This window comes from Notechis scutatus, chromosome 5 (genome assembly GCF_049901735.1).
Source record: "Notechis scutatus isolate UNSWTSFEM ecotype Mainland chromosome 5, rNotScu1.2, whole genome shotgun sequence".
NCBI lineage: Eukaryota > Metazoa > Chordata > Lepidosauria > Squamata > Elapidae > Notechis > Notechis scutatus.
In genome coordinates, this window is record NC_142013.1 from 52,452,387 (window position 1) to 52,473,770 (window position 21,384).

At 40.6% G+C, this 21,384-nt stretch overlaps 2 protein-coding genes across 4 annotated transcripts in view; one reads left to right on the forward strand and one right to left on the reverse strand.

The window, feature by feature from the left end:
- The window catches only part of RCAN1 (regulator of calcineurin 1), a 44,119-nt gene extending 38,068 nt beyond the window's left edge, over window positions 1-6,051 (reverse strand). Inside the window, exon 1 of one of the 2 annotated variants that reach the window (XM_026664208.2) lies at window positions 5,644-6,051. In XM_026664208.2, the coding sequence (XP_026519993.1) occupies window positions 5,644-5,955 (312 nt within the window). In that variant the 5' untranslated portion in view covers window positions 5,956-6,051. The remainder of the gene's footprint in view (window positions 1-5,643) is intronic. The other variant, XM_087966739.1, reaches the window with a different exon arrangement.
- Window positions 1-21,384, forward strand: part of CLIC6 (CLIC family member 6) — a 117,272-nt gene that overhangs the window by 80,655 nt on the left and 15,233 nt on the right. Inside the window, exon 1 of one of the 2 annotated variants that reach the window (XM_026664210.2) lies at window positions 19,501-20,841. The exons of the other annotated variant lie outside the window; for it this stretch is intronic. Within the exon in view, the coding sequence (XP_026519995.2) occupies window positions 19,705-20,841 (1,137 nt within the window). The 5' untranslated portion in view covers window positions 19,501-19,704. Of the gene's footprint in view, window positions 1-19,500; window positions 20,842-21,384 lie in introns of those variants that run through there. 2 annotated transcript variants of the gene reach the window in all.

The following is a 21,384-nucleotide window of genomic DNA, read 5'->3' on the forward strand; positions in this document are numbered from 1 at the left end:
TCTCCATCTTAGTTACTCATCTCATTCATGATCCATTACAACAAGAGCAACCAATACAGTGTCAGAGGCAAACCCAGGACTGAATACGAACTAGCTCTATACAATTCTGTCCCACCACCTTTACCCCAAAAGAAGCACACCAGAATTACTCTCGATAACAGCTGGTCTCTTGCAGAAAAGTGGCATTGCCCTCATTAACAAAGAACAGTTCACCAAAGCTTCAACTTGCTACTTCTGTAACAATTTTGACAAAGTGGGTAGGAAGAGATTTAGTCCATGGTGGCAGAACTAAAACCTATTTTCTTTAACAATAAGTTTGAATCAAAATCAGAAGACTCTACAAAAAATCATACTGTCAACATATTTTGACCAGCCAACTTTTAGCCCTAAAATTAGAATTAATTCTAAACAATCTATGGATGAAATTACTGCAGAAACATATTGATATTCTGCCACTCTTACTACTTCTGTGAAGGTGTAAAGCTCTTAATTATGCCCAGTCATATATATTTCGGGTTTATGGTCAGCAATACTGTAGGTCTTTCTTCTATCACTTCATCTCATTAAATCAAGGCAATCTCTGAATGTCCAAACGGTGAGAGCTTACCGGGTTTTGCAAAGAGGAATATTATCCCTATTACTCCAGTTTGGGTACCATGACATTCTCATCTGTTATGGATGATGGTACTATAGATTTATTTTAGATAGATCTTGCATTTAGTAACTCTAGCCACAGCCCAAGATTCCAAATAGGCATCTTGTGTGTAAGACAAGGTAATAGGGTCTGAAGGGTCAAACCATCAAGGTTGCTTCCTCAACTTCCACCATATTATTTATTTCTCTCCACCCTTCACCATCTCAATTCTATTTCTCTCCATTCCACTCTCTTCAACCAGTGCAGTTCCATAACCTCTAGGGCTACATGGACCTTAATACAATCTCTTTGTGGCTACTTCCAACAGTCAGTCAGTATCCACTGCACTACTAATCATTCTGTCTCCCCTGATATATCCACCTCCATATTTCTTCTTCCTAACTCTTAATTTTGCTTTCCCGGAGTTTAAAGGGAACATGTAGTATCTCTCTAGGCAGTGGTGGTATTCAAAATTTTTTACTACCAGTTCTGTGGGCATGGCTTGGCAGGGGAAGGATATACTGCAAAATCTCCATTTCCACCCCACTCCAGGGGAAGGATACTGTAAAATCCCCATTCCCTCCCCACCCACTAACCTGCTTTCCACTTCTGTTCTCCTGTGCAGGGCAACAAAAGAAGACCCAGCCGATCAGCTAAGACTTGGGAGGCAGAGAATAGATGGGGGTGCGGCCAACCAGAGGTATTTACCAGTTCTTCAAACTACTCAAAATTTCCACTACAGGTTCTCCAGAACCTGTCAGAACTGGCTGAATACCACCCGTGACTCTAGCAGAAAGCATATAGTCATTCCTGTTCCCTCATCTGATGAATGACTGTTCCAATTTCCCTTCCAATCCTTCTTTTAAATCTCTTGAGATTTGACTGTGGCAATCCAACCTGCTTTCCAACAAATAAACCACAAAATTCTCAGACTTGGGCTGATCCAAACCCATCTCTGTCATTTTGTGACAAATAAGTGGCACATGACTCCTCTCAAAATTTATAATGCAGCTCCTCAAGTCAAATAGCTGCTCATTTTCACTGTTGAGACTTGGATTTGATGGTAGCTCATAGTTCCAAGCGGTGGCAGTCTGTCTAAACATGGCATTAGCCACAACGCAAGATACTTTACTGAACATGATACTGGCTCTCCTGTACCATATCTGCTACCCATGAAGACATCACTATAAAACATACCTGATGATTCTCAAATTGTCCCAGCCTCTGCTCACAAGCACCCTAAAGCCTCACAGGGCTCCCCACTTGATCAGATTCTCAACCTGTATTCCATCACTGCTTCTTTCCATATTTTTTTACAGTTCCTCTGCTCACCATTCTACACAACACTAAAGTTCTAAAAACCACCCCTACTACTTTCATTCTCACTTCTTAGATTCTCTTTCAATTGCTTCTAGAACAAAAAATATCTGGTTTACCATGCCATAAACAGCCGATTTATGGCTAAATACTTTTCCAGGTTGACTGAGAGCCTTTGCTATTGACTGTTTTAAACTTTAAATAACAATTAAAAAATTAAACAGTTCTGAAAGCTTTCTTCTTCTTTGAAATTACACACACACACACACACACACCGTTTCCCCTAGCCCAATTTTCACGCCTGAGCCTAATATAAGCCAAATCCCCAAATCACGCCAATGGTGCCACTTGTGGCAGGACGCCACTTGGCTCATTGCTCCGATGCTGCTGCTGACGCGTGCAATAGCACAACACACTATGCACCTCCTGCCATGAGCAGTGGCAGTGGCGCGATGAGCCATGTGGCCACAGAAGAAGTTAGACAGTGGCATAACACAGGGGTCCCCAACCACCGGGCCGCGGACCGGTACCGGTCCGTGGATCACTTTGCACCGGGCCGCAAAGAAAATAAAAATAAAATAAAAATGGCGGCTTTCTTAGCCTTCGGTGAATGCTGCTGGGATCAGGGATCAAGGACACAAATGAAAGAAGGGGAGGGAGGAAGCAACCAAAGCCTGTCCTGCTCTCTGGCTCAGTGGCTTCGGTTTCCTCCCGCCTCGTTCCTCTATCAGTTGCTCTCTCGCTCCTCCACCAGCCCAGGAAGAAACTGCTTCAAAGAAGCTGGCAGGGTGGCTTTTCCTGTCGGCGCAGCTCCCCCGAAGCGCCCGTTCACCCCCACCCCACCGCCAATCAATCCAGGTTCAATCCAGTGCTCCGTTCTGCCTGCCTGCCTGCCTTCGTTTCTGGTTGTTTCGGAGCAGCTTCGGCTGAGAATAATAACTATTCGCCTCTTTTACTCAGCCGAAGCTGCACCGAAACAAACGAAGGCAGGCAGGCAGGCAGAACGAGCACTGGATTGAACTGCGGCGGCGGGCGGGGCGGGGGTGAACGGGCGCTGGAGGAGCTGTGCTCCGAAACCACCAGAAACGAAGGCAGGCAGGCAGAACGGAGCACTGGATTGAACCGTGGGCGGCGGGGTGGGGGTGAACGGGCGCTTCGGAAGAGCTGCGCTGACAGGAAAAGCCACCCTGCAGGCTTCTTTGAAGCAGTTTCTTCCTGGGCTGGTGGAGGAGCGAGAGAGCGACTGAGAGAGGAACGAGGCAGACACCTGAGGGATGAGGCTGAGGGAGGGAGGGAGACACCTGAGGGATGGGGCTGATGAAGGCAGGGCCGAGAGGCGGGGCTTCTCAGCCGTCCTGCAGGGACTATCTGTCACTCAGGGTTGCAATGAGGAGGCATTGGCGCTCCCTGAACTTGGTGGTTTGCTGGCAGACGTTTTATTACCCGACTAGGTAACAACATCAGATGTTACCTAGTCAGGTAATGAAACATCTGCAAGCAAACCACCAAACTCGACTCCCCGCCCCGCCGGTCCTTGAAAAAGTGTTTCTGCGTGAAACTGGTCCCTGGCACAAAAAAGGTTGGGGACCACTGGCATAACAGGTGTCAGGACATGGGAGATGTGGCTGTGGTAGTCCTAAGGTAAGTGGGTAAGACATCCCCTGAAAATAAGACCTGGTATTTATTTTGGAACCCAAAATAAGACCAGGTCTTATTTTTGAAGAAACACAGCACACACTTCCAACCCTCTCTGGAAGACAATTTACCAACCAAGTGGTGTTATTTCACCCTCTTGTGGTAGATCCAGGCATGTTTTCATTTTTAAGTCTTGAACAGCATGGTATTGTTAACGACACAGAACTTCTATACTGTGGCTTATTTAAGGTTTCCAAGTTTTTTAGTCCTTTACATCCTAATTAAAGGATATGAAAAGTTTATTGGCTCAGAGTACATTTTAGGTAATTTAAAATCTTAGTCTTCTAAGCTGTTTCAAAGTAATTATATGGAAACTAAAATATTGGTTTAGAACAAATCTCTTCAGAAAAATCTCACTGGTAAGAAGCATGAAGTGCAGAAGGCAGGAATTTGCATGAAATTGATTCCCCTGCACTGCTTTTTTCTCCCTACTGATTTTTGCACTCTAAGTGTATGGTCACAAGGTTTTTAAGGTGAACAAAAAGGTCTTGATTCATATGAATTCAAGGCCACCTCTAATTTGCTGCCTAAGTGCTATTTTTAGGGTTCTGCAACCACCAAAACATTGACAGCAATGGGTCTTTTAATTCTGATTGAAGGGGAGATGATCACTGTCCCATTCTAATTTTCTTAAGTAATGTATCTGAGGGCTAGAGCTATTCTGTTCAGCTAAACTCCTGAGCATATTTTCCTGGAGAGTGTGTCTTATTTTCTATTCTACCAAAGGGATACAGGCATGAAAGGTAATTTCTTAAAATATTCATGAGCCACTGTACAATAAAAGTGGCTTGCCAAATTAGATGGAAAATGTGTCAGATATTAATCTAGGGAGCAGGACAGATAGCAGTGTTACAGGGCAAAAAACGGTGTACAGAAGCTAGTGTGCTACTTCAGCAAAAGCCAGAGAACGTGAATTGACAAATAAGTTAATTAAATGGTAAAGGAACACTAAAGTAGCATGTTTTTTTGGGGGACACTGTAGTGGTATAACATGAAGGCATATGATCATGAATGGTTTTGGATTGATAATTAATGATTTAGCAAATGGAAGGGTCATAACATTTAACAATGGCAATAAGTATCAAAAAACTTAATTGAAGATATATATTTTTTACACTGAATAATGTATTTATTTGGCAAATAGCTGCTCTACTGCATTCTCCCTCCACTGAAGCAGATCTGTAAAGTAGCAATGTAGATATCCAGAAGTGGTCAGCGCATTAATTTCCAATTTTTAATGAGGTGGGAACCAATCTATAGTTTTCCAATGCAACATAACAAATTTTCAATGCACCTACTAGACTCTAATCTAGTTGGAAAAATTACAAAAATAAGCATAGAAGAGATATTGTTTTCCTTTCATCTAAGAAGGAATGCCAAGATTAGAAAGCTCAAAGATTTCTTTGTGATGCTGCCATAGCATTCTGGGCATCCTATTTTGCCCAGCTGTTTTTTCCCCCTTCCTGACTATGTGAGGAGTCAAAAGATGCTTATCCAATTCAAATCGTGAAGATGTTCCTGGGTGTGCAGAATGAGCAGCTGGCATCTAAACCCACCAAACTGTTGCCTTAGGAATGAATGCTCAAGTGAGGATTTCAGGCGTCCTTGGCACGTTTCTTTTTCCGAAGGGCATGAACGCTTCCCGCAGAGAATATTCACAACCACGGAAAAGACCCTTTCGGCCGCTACACCCCTTATTTCACAACGTGAAAACATCCTGGTCCACCGCCTTCCAGATGTTCAGCTCCTGTGGGACCATCTACAACCGCGGCTGGCTTTCCTGGACCGTCGGTCAGGCCTGCCTTTCGGCCGCTCTCTCGAGGCCACGACCCTCCTTCTCGGCCTGATCTGTCAGTTCTCCGGCGGGCAGACACTCCCTTACACACACGCGCGCGTACACACGGTCACCCGCCCACCCGGGCCGCACTCGGAAAGCGAGGCAGCTTCTCCACCTGGCTTTTTCCCCACCCGCTCGCCTTTCCCGTCGGTTCACCCACCCTGCAGGGACCATCGGCGAAGAAGACGGCCAACGGCAGGTTACAGGCGATCAGGGCATGGGGCAGGTCGTGCAGCGAGACCGTCTCCATGTCGATGAAGTTCCAATCCGAATCCACCTCCACCACCGCTTCCACCTCCTGCTCCGCCGCCTTTTCGTTGCTTTCGGGCTGCGTTTCGCCAACGGCGGCGGCGGCGGCGGCAGCTGCTGCCTTTGCGTCTTCTGAGGTTGCCGCAGCCTTCCTCTCGCCTTGCTCGCCGCCTTCCTCGTACGGCTTCTGCTGCTCTTCCCAGCCGCCCCCCCGATCCTCCATGCCGAGGGGAGGGGAGGAGTTAGAGGGTGGCAACACACGCGTTCGGGCTGGGCCCAGCTGAGGTGGGAAGAAACATGGATTAGCTTCGTCGCCGCCCTCCCAAAATTAACCCCCTCGGCCCCTGAGGTGACGTCAAGGCCTGTCCCGAGCCAATCAAACTCCTCGACTCCACTTCAACAGATTACCTATCGTGAGGCGTCTCGGCTCCACAAGAACCATTTTAGCTGAGGGCACTGCCCCCTTTGCTTCTCCGCCCCTTTCTCGGTGCCTTCCTTTGCGAAGAGCGTAGCATTGGTCTCCCGCGCCCTGCACCGACCATCTCCTTCACTTTCGTTGGGTAGACGCAGTAATTTGGAGCCCCGAAGGCTTTTTTTTAGATGAATGAGAAAGGCGTTTTCTAGCCCATGTAGGCCATATGATTGAGGCTTTAAGGCTGCATTTAAGTTATTTATCTAGTTCTTAAGCTAACGAGATCGAGACAGCCATTCAAACATTTCCCATATACTGTAAGGCTGTTTTCAAACGTTGGTCATTGCCTGAAAAATACACCTATAAAGATAAAACATCCTTCTTGGGGTGCTGTATATTAAGTTCACTACCATAGCTTTTTGTAAAGATACTCCCGTTACAATGTCTAGATTGCAGTCCTTATCCTCACTCATTTGGGAGCAGCTGCTTAGCACGTGGTTCTCAACCTTTTCTTCAACTACTGACCCTCTTTAAATACCTTTTGTGGCCACAGACCATGGCCACGGACTCCCAAGACTTAACTCAAGATTTAAACCATAACATTTCTTAAAGTCTTTGCAGACTCCACCTCCCCCAGGTTGACACTGTGCACCACAGGTTGAGAATCACTGGCTTAGCACAAAGAGGGCAGTAGTAGTGTTTCCACCAAATTTTGGCTGACATATTTGTATCTTACCTTATTTTGCATCCCCTTTTTTGTATTCCCACAACAATGACTATGTGAGGTATGTTATAGCTAAGAGCCAAGTCACTTGGTCAGTGAGTTTCCTTGGCATGTGTTGATCTGAACCTGGGTGTCCCAGGTCATAATCCATAAGGACTGCATCATAGTCCCTATGTCTATGGAGATCCTCAATTATCTAGGTCAAGGGTCTTCAAACTTGGCAAGTTTAAGACTTGTGGACTTCAACTCCCAGAATTCCTGAGCTAACATGACTGGAGGAGGAATTATGGGAGTTGAAGTCCACAAGTCTTAAAGCTGTCAAGTTTGAAGACCCCTGATCTAGGTCATAGTTGTCCCAAAGGTGCTTTTCCAAAAGGCAACTGGACTTTCTTGTTTGTCTTTTTCCTTGAAAATATTTTGCTTCTCATCCAAGAAGGTTCATCAGATCAGATCATCAAGACCAAGAAAGTCCAGTTGCCTTTTGGAAAGCACCTTTGGGACATAGTTTCTGTGACCATCAGAAGGGTAGGGAGAAGGGGGCTTCCAGTTTGAAGTCTCTTCAGCGACAGACAGAAATCCGCGATCGTGCGCGGTTTCGGTCTGGGCTTGCCGCTGGAGCGCCCCAAGCTGGCTGGTTTCGGGGCTAAGCCACCCCGTAGAGGTGGTGAAGAAGGGGGAGACTGCCTGCAGGGTTGAGGAGAGCCGCATCTCTCCTCCTCAGCTGGCTATTACTCCCTTTCCCGAAGGCGGTTGCAGCGGTGGTCAAAAATGGCCACCTCAAAGAAGAACTTGACCGGAAAAGAATGTGCAGGAGGAAGATAAGAAGTGAAAGTTTTGGCTGACCGGGTTAAATTGTAAAAGCAACAACTAAGGTACCCTGGAATTTAAACTTACAAAAAAATAACATCTCTCCCAAAGAAGAGTCGGAAGCAGTGAAGGAAAGTGAAAGGGGAAAGGTTTGGGTTTGTTTTTTTCTTCTCTCTCCTTCCCTATACTGACAACTAAGAGACTTAAATAAGAAATCGGAAAAATCCGCTTTGACATTAACAGGCAATTAAGCTGAAAATAAAACAAAATGTCAAAGGGATAACAAAGATTTCTGGACACTAAATTTTTTTTCATAAGCAGGAAGGGAGAAAAAAGAATAAGGGCAGGATCTGGAAGAGGGAGGAATTAAAAAGAATCTACAGTAAAACTTCAACAAGACTTCTAAAATATACATTTTAACTGAAACTTTGTAACTAAACAGTAACCCCACGAAGCGAAAGTGGGAAAAAAAAAAGCAAAAAGAAACAGCTTTCGTGTATTTGGATTATTTGGTGATCTTTGGATTCTTGGTTATTACATTTGAATGACTAAAATTAATCGGGTGGTTGTTTAAAAATTTATACAATGGCACTACTTCTGGATGAATTGAAAATGGAACTTAAAAAGTAAAAAGAAGATGCACAAGAAGGAAGAGGTTCTTTTGGCTTTGTTTTTCAATTCTTAGAAATGGAGATTTGGAACTATGAGAAACAACAAGAAACGTCTGCAAAACAAGAAGACTGGGACAAAGAAGAAGCCAAGCCATCTTTAATAATAAGAAAGTGTATACAAGTAATTCTATGTGGGGAAGAAAAAGGAAAGGAGGGGAAAGAGAATGGAGAATTTAAGACTTAAAAAACCAACCAAAGAAAAGAAAAATAATTTGAAAAATAAGTATAATACTGGAAAGCAACAGAAAAGGGGAATACAGAAGAGAGAAATAGAGGTAGAGAGACAAGGGGGTAAAAAGGGGAGAGAGAAGAAGAGAGGGAAGAAGGAAAGGATAAGAAGTTACAAAGGACCGGAACAAGATATAGAGAAACAGGACCTATTTAGAGATAATGGGTGAAAATCTAACTGAAAAAGGGATTTTGTAAAGGTACATAAGATTATAAGATTAGTAATAGAAATAACTTTAGAAAATTGGAAACAATGTATGATCAAAATGAGGGATAAAATAGTGTAATTTAGTGAAATGTTTGTTAATAAAATAAGTGAAATAAAATAAATGAGAAAATGGAATTAGGAAGGAACGGGAACATTTTAATTAGTCAATGTTTTATAAAATATAAGTGAAGAGGGGGGGGAATTAATTATGAAAAGTTTATAATTGTCCCGATAGAAGTATATTTAATTGAAAAGTAATGTTAAAAAAGTTAAGATTTTAATGAACATTAATATTAATGATAGAATTGAATTGGAATGGAATGTATTGTTTTAATTACATATATTTATACTTTTTTTCTTTTTTTAAGAATATAGTGTGTATTTTAAGAATGTACGAAGCAGAATCCGAATGGAAGTTATGTATTATATTGAATGTTATAACTTTAGGGTATATATTGAAGCTTAAATAAGAGTTAAATGGATAAACTTAAAAGATATAAAGGCGTCATACTCCAATCAGTAACTACAGGAGAAATTTTGTTTAATGAGAAAAGATAATAGATAATTGAAACAGGACAGACAAAAAATATAAATATAATGATTTGAATTGAGATGAGATAATTAAAATAAAATTGAGAAAATTAAAAGAGGGGAGAAGCTATGCAGAAAATGTAAAACAGTAATAAGATATGGAATAGAACATAAAAATGAGTATGACGTTGAATTTGTGTCTGTACGAAGAAATGTAACCCGAGATTACGCTACTTTCAAAAACGATATTTTATTTGTATTTTTTTTGTGTGAAAACTCAAATAAAATTTACAAAAAAAAAAGGGTAGGGAGAAGGGAATAATGGCAGCCAGTCTGAATAGATTTAAGGCATAGATGTTTTTTTTAAAATTAGATGGAATAAAAATAAGGTACATGTAGTTAAATCCATGGTTACAAATGATGAAATCTAGGCATCTGAGGCAGTAAGCCTCCTTAGCGGTTGCTAGGGAACAAGCATGGAACTCTGATGACAGCCTGACTACTCTGGAAACTAAATGCCCACCAGTTTTTTATGTACATATAATGGAAGAAGGCACCTGTGAATTATATTGAAGTCTATATGCTGACATAAACGTGTCACTCCCAACTCAAGATTCCACATTCAGGCATTTATTGCATAAAAAGCTACCAGAGGCAGCAAATGTGTTTTATCATAATCTGCCTCAGGTAAACAGGGATACTTTTTTTTTGTTTTTTTTGTTTAAAGCAGGGATATGAAGCCTACAAATCGAAGCAATCAAGTTTGTTTATTTAGTGAGATTTCTAACTACTTTTTCTCAAAGAGCTCCCTTCCCTTCAACCCTGCAACAGCAGAGTGAACTGGATTGGGATAAGAAAGAATGATTAGCCTCCAGTCATCAATTATATATGATACAGTTCTAGATTTAAAAAAAAAAGAAATCATGGGAATGCAACGTTCAAGATAAGCATACTTATGTGATACAGAATGAAAACTGAAGAATGAAGCAACAACAGAAACTCAATATTTTGGTTTTTTTCTAGACATCAAATATTTATTTACATCTGAAACCTCATTCTGACTATTTTCTTCCGATAAATCATTGTATTAGTATTTCTGGACTAATATTTAGGTAAGCATCCTGGGCAAAGGTATTTCCAAGATGTCTGTGGGAGATTTGATCACCAAATCTGAAATTGAGACTTTTCTTAATTCAGAATAATATGTACTACATTATTAGATACTAATGCCAAAGGAATATTGATCCTTCTGGGATATTGATCCTTCTAGATATAAATATAATTATCTTGCAAATTATTAATAAAACCTGTACACATGAACCTTAATATGTTTATTTTGAAGCAAGTCAGGCAGATTTCAGGGCAGAGAGAGAACAAATTGGAATGAGAGCAGTTTAAATTGGATAAACAGTCAGACTATCAGAATATCACGGATAATCAAATACTACCATCTAGTGGTAGTTGATGAAATATACAAATGAAATTTTGTTTATGCCAGAGGGGCTAGTATGGAATGGAATGGAGTGGAGTGGAATGAAGTGGAGTGGAGTGGAGTGGAATGGAAGAATGGAATGGAATGGAATGGAATAGAATAGAATAGAATAGAATAGAATAGAATAGAATAGAATAGAATAGAATAGAATATTCTTGATTGGCCAAGTGTGATTGGACACAAAGAATTTATCTCTGGTGCATAAGTTCTTAGTATATATAAATACAAACAGAAAGTGATAAATCATAAATCATAAGATATAACCAAGTGTTAATCATAAGATACCAATAGGAGTAGGTAATAGGAAGGATGAGAAGGTTAATAATAATACAGTTCTGCTTCATAGTTAGATATCCTAGATCAGGGGTGTCCAACCTTGGCAACTTTAAGACTTGTGGACTTCAACTCCCAGAATTCCTCAGCCAGCAAAGTCCACAAGTCTTAAAGTTGCCAAGGTTGGACACCCCTGTCCTAGATAGTGCTGTGGGAATTATGTATTTAACAGAGTGATGGCATGGAGGAAAAAACTTTCTTTGTGTCTGTTTTGGCATGCAATGTCCTGTAGCGGCATTCTGAGGGGAGAAGTTTAAACAGTTTATATCCAGAATGTGAGGGGTCTGTAGATATTTTCTCAGCTCTCTTTCTATCTTGTGCAGTATACAGGTCCTCGAAGGAAGGCTGGTGGCAGTTGTTTTTTCTGCAGTCCTAACTATACCAAACCACACAGCTATAGAAGTACAAATGATAGAATCAATGATTCCTCTGTAGAACTGTATCAACAGCTCCTTGGGCAGTCTATACTTTCTGAGTTGTTGCAGGAAGAACATTCTTTGTTGTGCCTTTTAATGATGGTTCTAATGTTAGGTGTCCATTTCAAGTCCTGGGAGATTATAGAACCCAGAAACCGGAAGGTCTCTATTGTTGATACTGTGTTGCCCAATATTGTAAGATATGTTAGAATAGGTGGGCTCCTCCTAAAATCTCTACAGTTTTAAGTGTGTTCAGTTCTAGATTGTTCCGGCTGCACCACAGGGCTGGTTGTTCAACCTCCCGTCTACATGCAGATTCATCACCATCTTGAATGAGACCAATGTTGTATCGTCTGCAAACTTCAGTACTTTAACAGAGGGATCCTTTGATATGCAGACATTGGTAAAGAGAGAAAAGAGTAATGGAGAGAGCACATGGGGACACACTTCTCATATTTTCTAAAAGCTGGAAAGTTGATGGTTAGAATCCAAGCAATTTAACATGTTGGTGTCCTGTAGTATTATCATGGAGATACTGCATTTGAGTCTGTGGATCTTGAAAAAGTGGATAAGGTCCTCTGTGATTCTGCATCCTGTTGGAAAGGTCCTTGCTCTAGATCAGGGGTGTTAAACACAATGCCTGCAATGTGGTCGGATCTGGCCCATAGGGCCATCCTGGAAAATGTAAGGGGCTGGCCCGCATTGCTTTGGGCCGGTCTATCCAATGCAAAGAAGAAACATTGGACCAGCATGGCTTCGGCCCAGTCTACCAAGTGCCATGCCCACCCAGTTGGTTACACCCATCCAGTCCGCCACACCCAGTGAGTGGTGTCAAGCTGGCCATGCCTATCCATCTGGCCACACCCATCCAGTTGGCCACACCTGCTTGGGCCCCCGAGGTTAACCACAGCCCTGATGCGGCCCTCAATTAGTTTTACACCCCTGCTCTAGATTCAATTACAGTAACCATCAATGCACCATTGAAAGAGCTGAAGCATCAGGTTAGGGACAAATCACCATGGAGAAAATCTTTTAGGTCACAAGAGTCAAAAACAATTTGATGGCATGTAATCAATCAATCAATCAATCAATCATCAAGGCTTAAAATGGTGGTATTGTAGTTTTGATAATTACTATATAATATTAAACTGTATATAAGATAAACACTCTATTTGCAACAGCAGTAGTTGATCACATTACATTCTTTATGCTAGTTTTGCCAGACTAAGCTGAACATTTAATACGGTTGTCTACATAAACTAAAATAATTCCATTTAAAGGAATAAATGTCATAAACACAGACAAAATTCAGAGGCCATGGGGAAAAAAACCACCCATATCTTCTAAAACACTAAGAATCAATATTTAAGGGTAAAAACTTGAATATTTCAACAATACATCAATTAGAATTTATCTGACTATATTTATTTGAGAACAATCAAAAGTATTTTTGTGTAATCAAGGAAAATGAAAAGGTAGCACTATCAATAGGTACTGCTATTGTGAATTGTGTAATGTTTCATGCTTATCTTGTGTATATTTTAGCTTCATGTAAGAAACATCAGGGTTGCACTTCTTATTTTTTAGTCTTCTATCCCATTGTTTACGTTCTATATTTCTCATGAAAAGAAAAGGAGAGAGAGGATAAGCTGGATTAAATCATCTTTAATATATTAAAGGTTAAAACTGCCACAAGTTTGTTTTCCATTTTTAAACCTAAAATTGACATATCTTTTAGTTAGTTATACTTAGATGAAAAAATAGTAAAATCAATGCATATAGTTTCCTTTCTTTTATCAAAATACTAACATCCTCTGATGTCTACATTTTAGACATCATAAAATAATTGAATGGATGAACCAGAAAAAAATGTACAGGTCCTGAAATACTGTTCTGTGTAGGAATCTTCTAAGCTATCGCATACCTTCCATTCCATTCTCTGGATATAAAAATATGGAATAGTACTAAGGATTACACCTTGGAAGTTCCACTTAATATTTCTTTCCTTATTGTTGCAAAATTATTTATAAGCAGAATCCTTTGCAATTGCAAACCCATTGTCTGGCTCAAATTTATCCAATGGCCATGAGCATATCGTAAGATCTAAAAGCTTTATTGAGATCAAGGTTCACTATGTCCACAATGTTATCTAGGTCTACCAAATTAATTGTTATGTTTTTTTAAAAGATAAAATTAATTTGACATTTCTTCTCCTTAATAAATCTATGCTGGCAGCATGCTTTTCTAAAAAGTCTCAAATAATCTATTGTACAGGTAGTTGTCGACTTACAACAGTTCATTTAATTCAAAGTTAAAACGACACTGAAAAAGGTGACTTATGATTGTTTTTCACAGTTAAGAACTTTGCAGCGTCCCCAGGATCATTTGATCAAAATTCAGATGCTTGGCAACTGGTTCATATTTATGACCTTTGCTGTATCCCAAGGTCATGTGATAATCTTTTGTGACCTTCTGACAAGCAAAGTCAATGGAGAAACCAGATTCGGTTAACAACCAGGTTACTAACTTACTAACTGCAGTGATTCACTTAACAACTGTGAGAAGAAAGTAGTAAAATGGGGCAAAACTCACTTAACAAATGTCTCACTTAACAGAAATTTTGGGCTCCATTGTGGTCGTAAGTAGAGGACTACCTGTATTAACTTGTTTAGCATAGACATTAAGCTAACTGGACTACAATTTCTTGATTTTTCTATCTTTCCATTTTTGAATAGTAAGTTTCTGTTTGCTCTTCTGTAATCATTTAGTACTTTATTAGTTCTCAGAGAGTTTTTATTCAAATAAATATCGGCATTTACTTGATTTACTGTGCTATCATGTGCTAATTCATTCAACATCTAGCCCTGGAAACTTGCATTGTTTAAGATAACGTTGTATGTTCTTATTACACGTTGATCAATCCTTAAGTTTATTTCCATACAACCATATTAGCATGGGGTCTCTCCTCTTCTATGAGGAAAGACACAAAATTCCTACTCTTTCCACCCCCTTTCTTCCACAACAAACCATTTTATTTATTCATTTATTTCTGCAAATCCCTTGTTATGTTTTTTTTCAACGTCATTTTACTTTGAGGATTAGCTTTTCACATTTTATCCTAATAGTCTTAAACTATGAATTTGACTAGCTCTGTAGTTATCAATTCTTGCTTCCTTATTTCCTTTTTGCTTCTCAGCTTGAAATTGAATTTCAACATTAGGTCTTTTAAAGCTTTGTCCTGTTTTCTATCTCATGGGGATCATTTGTGGGTCTATTTTTAATATCTCTCTTTTTGGTATCTCCCATTTCCTTTTGATTGGATTATTATACTCTCCATGATTTCAGGCTACAATATGCTGCCAACCTAACCAGTTCTAACATATTTATGAAAATCCTGTGTTGCTTGCTGCATATCTAAATAATGTTTATGTCTCAATGCATATAAAGCTAATGGGCAAGTCTGACTTGATTTTTTAAAATAATATATAGCCTATAAAACATAACCGATTGTTCAACATTTGTTCAGGATATGTATGTATGTATGTATGTATGTATGTATGTATGTATGTATGTATGTATGTGTTGGTTTGGTTGGTTTCTCCATTGCTTCATCATATTGGCATGTTTGCATGGTGTTAAAAGGACTAAGCAAATTTTTATTTCTGAACGTCCTTCAACAATTTCTGTGAAACATTTTTTCCTAACCTTCTGCCTAAACAAAATGTGTTCTACTAAGTATACCCCTCTGTGTGAATCATTATATACAAGTCCTTAATAGTAATGGCAGTATTAGAATAATTGCACTCAGCCTTAACCTTTCCATACTCTCTTCAATATAAGTCAGGTAATCAGAGTTGGAAGGGACCTTGTAGGTCATCTAGTCCAACCCCCCACCCAAGCAGGCGACCCTACACCATTTCTGACAAATGGCAGTCCAATCTCTTCTTGAAAGTCTCAAGTGATGGCGCTCCCACAACTTCCAAGGGCAAGCTGTTCCATTGGTTGATTGTTCTCACTGTCAAAAAGTTTCTCCTTATTTCCAGGTTAAATCTCTCCTTGTTCAGTTTCCATCCATTATTCCTTGTCTGGCCTACAGGAGCTTTAGAAAATAGCTTGACCCCTTCTTCCCTGTGGCAGCCCCTCAAATATTGGAAGACCGCTATCATGTCTCCCCTGGTCCTTCTCTTTACTAGACTAGCCAAGCCCAGTTCCTGCAACCGTTCATTGTATGTTTTAGCCTCCAGTCCCCTAATCATCCTGGTTGCTCTTCTCTGTACTTTTTCTAGAGTCTCAACATCTTTTTTATACTTGCAGTATACTTGCAAAGACTTCTGTTTGAAATATGGATCATTTTCTACTTCTTAGATCCTTATTTCAAGTACATCTCATATTTATATAAAATTGGGCTTGTTTAGTGTTAAGCACTTTGTAGTTTCGAGAATAATGCTTTTTTTTTTTAAAGAGGGGCTTATTTTGCTTGGCAATATTATAGCTTGTTAACATATTATAGGACCAAAATAACCTCTGAAAAGTTATTTATTGACCTTTCCTGAAAAACCCATATCTGCATCTATGTCCTACATTCTTTTACTTGTTGCAAAGGTAATTTTTAAACCACTTTTAAACAACACTTTGACTCCAGCAATTATTTGTAAAGCTAATCTATTGTTTCACAAAAAACCCTGAACATTCATAAGCAAATACTGCTAATCTATTTAAGATTGTATGTGTCTGTCCTTGAAATTCAGTCTTTCATTGGTAACCTATTTAATTATTAATTGTAGACTTCATATTTTTAGAAAAAAATGGATTTTAAGTTGTAGTTTATATACATTAACTAATTTGAATAATATAAGAATTATAATTTATAAGAATTTTGTTATCAACATCTTTGCAACTACTTGTAAGGCAATCACCTCAACATTAGATTTTTTTCAAATTTTCTTATATATGTTATTCTCTACATTATTCACAGTGGCTCTTCAGTAATGTTTACATGACAGAATGAAAGTCACTTAATTATTCTACAATCTGATTATACTAACTAGCCACTATGCTAATGAACAAGCAACAAGCTTATCAATGATTCAGTGGGAATCCATGTCATGTAATATTATTCTGCACTTTCAAATAATGCTGTGATCCTTTATTAGATGGGATCTGTGAAGGAATGTTTTTGGGAATGACATTTTGTGTTGCAGCAGCCACATCTGTAGTTAGCAATGCACTATATAAAACATTATTAACCATAAAAGATTCTGCCATAACAGTGTAATTGTGTACAATTTTACTCAATATTAATCTTTATTACTTCGGTGGACTCTGTTTAGAACTGCAGTTTGAACTATTAGTCTTTTGAGTATGTCTGAACTTTATACTACAAAACAGAAAAGGAGGAAAACAAGAAAAAGTATAGAAACATTAATTGTGGCACATTGAAACTCTCTTCTCATTTTTGCTTGATTAGTTGCCTTTACCATAGGTTTCATTTCCAAATTATACCTCATTTTATAAAACGTGAACTTCTCAGAAGGAAAAAAAATATTTTGGATTCTGATGTGCATGATATTAATATAATTAAGCACAAATGATAGAAACCAGCACATTAAAGAATAGATAGTCTTTCCTGAAAAAAAATATCAGCCAATAGAGGTTTTGTCATGATAGCAATGAGTCAGGGAACATATCTCCCTGGAATTCCCATTGAGTTTGATAGATTGGAATTTGTCTGGAATGATGCAGGGTCTCCTACTTGAAAAGGGGTTGAAATAGAAAACTTCCAAGGTCCCTTCCAACCCTGCTATTCTATGCTTTATGTTATATGTTCTAGATTTTATTGATTAAATTGTGTAATATTTTTAACTGGGAACCTTTCTTGGTGCATGTGACCTCTGCTGGTCAAAATATTTTATTTATTCAATTTCTATAGCTGCCTATCTCATTCAATGACTCTGGGCAGCTTAGAATTCAAAATTGTATTTGTCCTTGTAGTCCAGTTTTTTGTACTTTGATTGACAGTGTCTACCCACTGTTTCAGTCAGAAATCTTTTTTATCTTTAAAACAAACATGACAACGGGAGCTAAGCCAGATTTCTTCTGCACCCAGTGATCTGTTATATAATTAAATCATGGCACATCTCTCTTCTGTGAATATTTCTAGGGCTATCCTGAAAGGAATGAATAAAAGATTGCCAATAAATCCCCACATCATTAAATTCAGGCTTCCACTATGTAATTTATGTGCTAAGCAATCATCTGCTGTGCTGGGTTTTAATTTAGTGTTTGGAGACTCCAGCTGTTTTGGTTTGTAGTTAAACTCACAGTGGCTCAGTATAATTCTGTTTGTTTGTTCATCTTATTAAATATCTTTTGTATTGCTGTAATATCAAGTGACTTGTAATAACTTAATACACAATAAAACAAAAATCATACAGATAGTATCAATTATATAGTGTTTCATGAATAATTTAATGCATATTTAATATGCTTCATACATAATGTTTAATACATACTAACATAACGAAATAATAATTATAATAAAACTAGAGAACTGTAAATCATATGAACTTATTGCAAAATTCATTGTATACCCCATTAACTTTACAATCACTTCCCAAACACTCTTTGAAAGAATCAGGTCTTCAGTATTGTAATTCCATGGCATGGATCTTAAGTCTAGGGAGGTGGCATTCCACAGGGAAGAAGCTGCTACAGAGGACATTCACCTCTCTTTGTATCTTACAAGGTGTGGAGACACTAAGCAAACAGTTACTACAGGCACAACTTGCCGGTCTGGTTCTCTTTGAATTAGGCAGTATCAGATATAGCCAGATGCCAAACCATGTAGGATTTTAAAGGTACATTAGTAATAGCACTTTGAATTGCACCTGGAACAAACCAGCTTGTTGCTCTTACAGAATTGGTGCTATATGAAAATAGTGAGTTGCCTCAGTTTCGATTGGGCACAGCATTTGCCATCAATTGCAGCTTCCAAATGTCTTCAAGTACATCCCCATTTAGGGCATATTATAGTAGTCCACCTGTGAAGGGATGGCAGTGTTAGGTCGAGGCATTTAGCCAATAAATATGAACCTGGAGAGGAAACCATTTCTGACAAACTGAAATGGATGGATCTGCATTACTGATGAAGCCATCCTAACCTTATCCTTAGCCAGTCTTATTTATACATCACAGGCAATTGAAGAAATCGAGATGGAAAAATTGGAGTTTTATACATATCAATTTCCTGCACAGAAGGTTCTAAGTGTAAAGTTTCATTCCATTTTATTGCCACTGCTTTTATAGAAGTAAGTAGCAGTGGTATCAGAGAGACAGAGGCAATTTTTCTGTTTTGACTGGGACTTCTTTTTAAAGCAAAGTAAGCTATTAAGACTACTGGAAACGTAACATTCACATTCCATCGTACTATTCTTCTTTAAAGAAAAAAACAAACACCAAATCATTCCCCATCCCTGCCAATGGTTTCCACTTTAAAAGTGTGTAAGTAGCAATCTTTAAGCTGTAAACGTGCATTGAGTCCCGTGGATTTATGGCACAGCAGACAACATGTAATGTGCGTTCAGTATCTATGTAGATGAAGACGCGGAGAGGGACAGGACAATCCAAATCTATTCCAGCACATTTCATACCAATCCCCCCACCCCACCCAAACCATTTTCTAACATGATATGGGGATTGTCTCTACCTCTATAGTTACAGGCTTGTTAGCATTTTTCAAAACAAGATAAGGAAAGCAAAATCAGGTAGAACCCTAAACAATACTTGGGAAAAAGGGCAGACTTGGGCAGGGAGTTTGGGGATAAAGGTTCGCCCCCCCCCCCTTTGCTCCTTTTCTTTTTTAGTCTTTTCTCCCCTCCCCCCCCCCGCCCTGGAAAGGCAAAGGTGAGGACGGCAGCTTCCCCGGTTGCTTTTGAGCATGCGCGCACCCCTCGGGCAGGCTACCTAGCGGAGAGTAAAGAATGTGACCCTTGGGGCTGGGCAAGTCTTCGTCTTAATCCCCACACAGAGCGCGGGGAGGACAGAGTCGCCATTGCGAGAGGGCGAGCCGGCCAAGAGCTCGGCGCTCTTAGCAGAGAGGAGGCAGACCTGCCCGCCTGCAATTGGTCCCTCTTTTCCCCGAGGAGGTCAGCATGGCAGAGGCGCCAGGGTCGCTCGAACCACCAGCTCCGGCCGAGAATACTGAAGAAGCGTTCAAGAAAGGCGGGGGCGAAAATGGAGCGCCGGTGGACTCAGGCGAGAAGGCGAAGGAGCGCCCCCCCGCCTGCCCCGCCGAGGAGGGCGACCCTCTGAAAGAAGCGTGTCAAGAAACAGCGCGGGAGGAAGAAGGTGGGAGCCACGGGGCGAGTCCTCCGAGCCAGAGCAGCGGAGAGACGACCCCAAAGACCGAGGACGAGGATCCGGCGAGTATAGCGGGGCTACCCCCAGAGCAAGTTGGATCAGCAGACAGTCCGAGCGCCGAAGGAACAACTAGCGCGGAAAGCCCCGAGGAAAACTCGGAGGGCAACACCTGGGCCGAGGCTCCTGTCCCCGAGGAGCCTCCGCAGCCGGCGGGAGAGTCGAGGGCAAGCCTGGCCGGCGCAGAAGACGCCTCTGAAGGAGGAGAGGAGCCTGCGGAGGAAAGGAGCGCAGCTGAGCAAATCCCAGGATTGGAAGAGGGCGCTGAGGATGAGAGAGAAGAAGACGCGGCCGAAAAGGGCTCCGGAAAAGAATCTCCTGAAGTTGCTGAAGAAGAAGAAGAAGAAGAAGGACAAGAGGAGGGTGAGGCGGACAGTCATACCCAGCTGGAGGAGCGGACCGGAGAGGAAACTCTGCGGGGAGTTAGCCCTCCTCGCGAGAGCCCTCTTGAAGAAACTCTGGCGGCAGAGGAGGGTCTCGCGGCGGAAGAAGCAGAAGTCAACCAGCAAAGCCCACCAGCGCCAGATGCCAGGACAGAGGAAGCTGGCGCCCAGGATAATCCTGAGGCGAGCGCCGAGGAAGAGGAGGAGGAGGAGCAGCAGGAGCAGGTGCAGCCCGCCGATTCCGGAGCGGTGGGCTGCCCGGGAGAAGCTGATGAACTCAGCAGCCACATACAGCAGGGTGAGCCTGTTGGCGGGCCCGCCGAAGGGGCTGAAGAAGTAGATGCTCTGGGGCTGAATGGCCTTCAAGGAAGAGAAGAAGAACAAGAAGAAGAAGAAGCAGAAGCAGCGACTGTAGAAGGGAAGCAGGCCGTCCCCCTCGATGTGCCTGAGCAAGAGAAACAGGAACATGACATTTCTCTCTTTGTCAAAGTAAGGATACTTACATGAGCATCGGGGTCGTTAGCTGTCACAGAATATTGCTCACGAATAATAAAAATGGTGATATTATAGGTTGCTGCTGTTTAATGAAACTACTTAAGTAAGCTACAACTTTGGGCCAGTTAGATAACTGTAGACGTTGGAATCAGGGAGCCTCTCTTTAGTTAGCATTTTCTCTCTCTTTAAAATGAGTGTGTTAGCTTGTCTATAACTTATTCTTTTGAGTAGCATCCTGTGTACGTGCGTGACTTTAGATTCTAAATGCTTTAGAGATCACACCTAAAGTTTTGATAACAAAGTCATGAAGTTTAGAATCTCCACAGCATAATCAATTTACAGTACTGTGAGTGAATTAAATATAAATGTTTGAAATAGGTGAGAAACTTAAGTATTGTGTATTTATTTGAATTTTGTTGAACTTGCCAGTAAGGCTGTGAGAGTTTTCATTGTTGGTTTTGAACTTGGGGGTGGAGACTATAGCAAACTTGGGACCAAATTCTACGGCTGAGCTTCAGAGAGATCTATGGTTGATAA